The 5,000-nt window shown below is 41.3% G+C and overlaps 1 protein-coding gene across 1 annotated transcript in view; it reads left to right on the top strand.

Annotated features, from left to right (window-relative positions):
* The window catches only part of hectd2 (HECT domain containing 2), a 43,302-nt gene that overhangs the window by 13,186 nt on the left and 25,116 nt on the right, over positions 1 to 5,000 (top strand). The window contains exons 9-11 of the mRNA XM_076298011.1: positions 934 to 1,082; positions 2,951 to 3,074; positions 4,215 to 4,311. Coding sequence (XP_076154126.1) covers positions 934 to 1,082; positions 2,951 to 3,074; positions 4,215 to 4,311 — 370 coding nt within the window. The remainder of the gene's footprint in view (positions 1 to 933; positions 1,083 to 2,950; positions 3,075 to 4,214; positions 4,312 to 5,000) is intronic.

Raw genomic sequence — 5,000 nt, 5'->3', positions numbered from 1 at the left:
ACACGCATTGTTTAAACATCTCCATTACATCTGTGCAAAGCTATGTCTGTCTCGCTGTGTGAAGAACACAACTTAGACACACACACACACACACACACACACACACACACACACACACACACACACTCAAAGAAATAAATGAATAGCCCACACTGTAAATGGATGGCTGTCAGGCGGGCTAGACAGAGCAGGCCCAGCTGGCGTTTCTCTGTGTGTGTGTGTGTGTGTGTGTGTGGTTCGAGGGGGAGTGTGAGTGTTTGTCCTTATCTATCTGTGTTTGTGTGGCTGTCTTTCTGTGTTTGTGTCTATGACAAATATGTCTGATGTGTTTGTGTGTGAGAGGGATAGAAAGAGAGGGAAACTGGATGGAAAGCATGAAAAAAGATGTGAGATAAAAGAGAGAGAGAGAAGAGAGTATATGTCTAAGGTGTGTGTGTGTGTGTGTTTGTGTTTGTGTTGTCTTTACTGGTGTGTCTGGGGAGACTGTCATTCCCACAGGAGCACTCAGCACCATTAAAAGCAGCTGTGTGTGTGTGTGTGTGTGTGTGTGTGTGTGTGTGTATGCGTGTGTCTGTATCTAAACCTTGCATAACTATCTATCGATGTGTAGTGTATAGTGGGCTATACATGTATGTGATGTGGATAGTGGACTATTAGATGCAGGGCTATAAGTTCTCAGACACTGTGCCAGAGCTTAGGCATAGGCTGGGACTATTAATATTTGAAAATAAGATAGTATTTTATATAACAGATTCAAATATTTCTGATAACTTCAGGCACAGAAATTGTCCTTGCCGTAAGCACTTTAGATATGTACATAAAGTGGACTGTCGTTGGTCCCCCTCCTTCCTCAGGCTCTCTCTGGAGCACTAGTGGACAGAGGGCTGTAGATAATATGTAAAATGGACTGTCTATGCTTCTTCTCTTCCTCAGGCTCTCTCCGAAGCGCTTCAAGCAGCTGGTGGAGCGGCTGCAGCTCTTCATCAGCACGCGGCTCTTCCCCGCCCGGCCCGAGGAGCTGCCGCCCATGACCAAGTGCTCGTGGTGGATCCCTGCCGCCACCAAGGTCCTCTCCCTGCTCAGTGAGTCTCCCCTCATGGATGGCCTCTCAGCAACAGAGCTGTTTCCTCTCTGCCAGCAGAAATCCAGTTTTTAGAAACCTGTGGTTATTTTATATATTTATGTATTATTGTAGAAGACTAGGTTATATAGATGTTAGGTATATAATGTATGTTGTATGTTTTTTTCATGAATGATTATTATCGCTATTCATCACTGTTATTTTTATTATGGAATTATGGAACAGAAAAACTATTCTTCATTGTACTTTGCCATTTAATGATGAATTGCCATCATTTTAGAAATTCACAGTACTGTTGAGTCTTTCCTTTAAGTTCTTGGTGTAGAATTGCAGGTGTTTTAAAGAACAAGTTATTGGGTGGGTTGCACCAACAAGGATTAAGTAATAATAAATCTGGATTAATTTTAATCCTGTTGCTCAACTGCTTTAAACTTAGATTTAAATTTCAGTTAGGGGTTCATTTTAAACCTGCTGAGGTGGTTTAAATTTCAGAAATGGCTGCATATATTAGATGGATTTAAGAAAATCGAGCCCCAGACAATCTCAACCCTGTGGAGTTTTATGATGATGAGGAATTTTGATGGAGGTACCGATTCAACAAGGAATCTGATTAAGATTAAATTTAAAATAATGTACGCAATTAAACATGGAAGTGACCTGATTATCTTTAGGCTAGGTTTATAATGGATAAACCTTGATATAATCCAGGTTGAAACTTAATATTTTTTTGTATAACCCACCAGTCAAGGTTTTAATCACAAATTAAATTTAAACCTACATGTAGATCCTTAATTAGGCCAAAACTAAGATTAATTTAATCCTTGTTGGTGCAACCCACCCAAAATACTCATTGTAGGCTCATAGTTAGATTCGATAGTTAGATAGATAGATAGATAGATAGATAGATAGATAGATAGATAGATAGATAGATACTTTATTGATCCCAAGGGGAAATTCGAAGGTCTCAGTAGCATACAGACATGACACACAACATGCACTTACAGCAGAAATGGTAAATATAAGTATAAGTATAAACATATAACCAAACTCTACTGTACAATAGAGACAGTAGGAGATAAGAAAAATAACAAAACTAAATACTAAATATACTATATGAATTAAATAAAAAAAATCCACAGTATGCTTGAGGGTGATCAAGTATGAGACGCTTGCAGTGACCGCCGGGACGGGCCTGTAGTTCTGTGTGCATGGTGAGGTGCTCAAGAGAGTGAGTGTCATAGTGAAGGTGCAAAAAGTAGTCCAACAGTAGTCCTGTAGTTCTGTGTGCATGGTGAGGTGCTCAAGAGAGTGAGTGTCATAGTGAAGGTGCAAAAAGTAGTCCGACAGTAGTCCTGTAGTTCTGTGAACAGTAGTCCTGTAGTTCTCAAATCTTTGCTCGGAAGCTTCTTCAAGTTTTTCCTTCTACCTCTGTGTCTCCTTTTGTCTGGTTTGGTTCTGCAGAGATATTTAATGTTTGTGACAGATCTGACTAAACGGAGACGAAACTTTATAGCACAAAAGATCCATCAAATGATGAAGATCCTTTGGCTCGTCAGGAGTCTCTCTGTTTCAGTGCGATTCAAAACCAGAGAGGGACTAGCCAGACATTTGAGACAAATGTATCCCAGTTCTTTCTTCAGACTGACATTGAAGGCATTATGCTGTCATCTGTTCATATTTCAATTCCACCACAGAAATACGTCCCAAACAACAACTAACTTTTTTAGTTAAATCATGTGCGGTAAACTATAAATAACGACTATCTAAAAAGGAGACAACCTCAGAAAAATATGTTATCTAAATCACAACAAGCATCATATAATCCTCCTGCCTGACCGACCTTTGACCCCTCTCTCTTCCTGTTATTAGACGCTGCCAACAGCATCGCCACTCCCCCCATCCTCCCCTTTACCGACTTTTACAACCTCACGCTGGACCACACCGACTTTATGGAGGACTATCGCACCTGGCAGACCCACGGCAACTCCAACCGGTAACCGCAACAGCAACAACAACACACCATGCATGACCCACACATAAACTATCGCTGTCTGAGCCCTTTGGTAATTTTAACTGTTAGCCGTTATCTAAACCACTCCTATGAAAGCAGGCCCTCAGGTTCTATGGACAGCTTCTACTGGTTAAAATGTCTATACAAAATCATCACTCAAGGCACAGAGCTCTCTGTCTCTGTCTAACACCCCTCCATAAAGTACTATACATGGCAAACCTCCTTACTCCATTTGATAGCTTTGTCTGTTTAGAACACATGATATACAGACTCTCCCAGTTCCTTCATATTGCCTGTTGCCTGTTGCCACTGCATAATTATGTTTGTGCAGCCTAATGAACATTGGATGTCTCTTTGGTATTTGCTCTGATGCTAAGAGAGCCTCATCTCATGGTTATTGTTTGCAGTGAGTGAACCTTTTCCAACTTCTTTCATGGCTTCTCACAGTTCCTCACAGCATTCCATACCCGCCCTGTTACAGCTGTGTCCGATGCAATGTCGAGTTCGCTCCGATCTAAACTCCAGACAGAGGTGGATGCTCAACGTGTCCACCTGATACAGGCAACTCAACTCTCCTCTGAGACTCTCAACTTGAAGTGTAGCCAATCGGGCCTTGAGTCCTGATGTCGTTTTTTTTTTTCCCCAGCAATGTCTTGAGATTCAAGTACTGGTAGTTTCATTTCACCAATTAATGTCTTAAACCCATAAGTTGTTTTTCTCAACAATGGCTTTATTCGTTTCACTTTTTTGCAAGTTCCCTAACACCATAGCCAGTTACACCATGTCCTAATAGGATCCGGGCGAGCGACTGTCTTGTATGTCTGTCTACACTGAGTCTGTTAAATATGCCCTTCTATTGCGTCATATTTCCCATTAAAACCTTGCGTTGCATCGCGCTGCTCACGTTGATGCAGTCAGGACACTCCAATTGAAAACAATGTAACAAAGCAAATTTTATTGCTAATGTTTGCTCACGTCGCATACTGTTTATTGTGTCCATGAGCTTTTTGTCAGTGATGTCTTAACGGTCACCATCGGCCAGTTTCCATTTCCCTTCCTGAGGAGTTCTTAACCAATCAGGCCTCAGATGTATGCGTTGTTTTTGTCACCGGTGCCTTTCAGGTTCTCCTTCTGCCAGTTCCCCTTCATCCTCTCTGCTGTGGTCAAGAAAGGCATCCTCCAGAGGGACTCCGAGCAACAGATGATCAGCATGGCCAGGGTGAGAGATCAAAGTTAAAAATTCGTTCACTCATTCACCAACACCACCACCTTAATTGCACCTCTGCAGCTCAGGAAACAAAAGTTGATACAACAGCCTAGGAAACAAAAGCTGATACAACACACATCAAATTGAATTGTATTTATTCTATTTACACAGTGGCAATAACAGCTGTTATTATACGGCTCCTCAGAAAAATCCACTGAATTGAATGGACCACCCGGACCACTCGGAGGTCTGATATTTCGCCTTATTGACCTCTGCAAGAAATAGCCGGACACTTAACCGAGCATAGGAACTGAACTCTATATCTATCAGACATATGGTATATAATCTATAGCAGTTCTCAACCAGTGTGCCATGAGGCGAGGGGAGGTGTGCCATGGAATTTTGAGGAACCCAATGCGTTTTTCTACAGGCTCATGAAACAGGCTATACGGCTATTTTAAATGCACAGCTAATTAAATTAATTAATTTTAATTCAATTCAATTAAAAATCTCAGTCAACATCATGTGAGCATATGTCTATCGCTGTGGTCTCAGCTCATGAACACTCTGTATAGAAAAAAATATGAGCATTTTGGTTTGACCTTTAGTGTGCCGTAACCCCAACAAAGTTGAGTACCTCTGATTTATAGTACCCACTCTAAGGAAAAGTGTGACCGAAAAAAGGGTGGTCCCAAAACACA

The sequence above is a fragment of the Alosa pseudoharengus genome, unplaced genomic scaffold (genome assembly GCF_046254945.1).
Source record: "Alosa pseudoharengus isolate Yale_2024_CS ecotype anadromous, Long Island Sound unplaced genomic scaffold, YU_APseudo_1.1 YU_APseudo_1.1_scf_21, whole genome shotgun sequence".
In the NCBI taxonomy this organism is placed as follows: domain Eukaryota; kingdom Metazoa; phylum Chordata; class Actinopteri; order Clupeiformes; family Clupeidae; genus Alosa; species Alosa pseudoharengus.
Note: the sequence above shows the minus strand (reverse complement) of the source record. Positions and strands in the feature narration are given on the sequence as shown.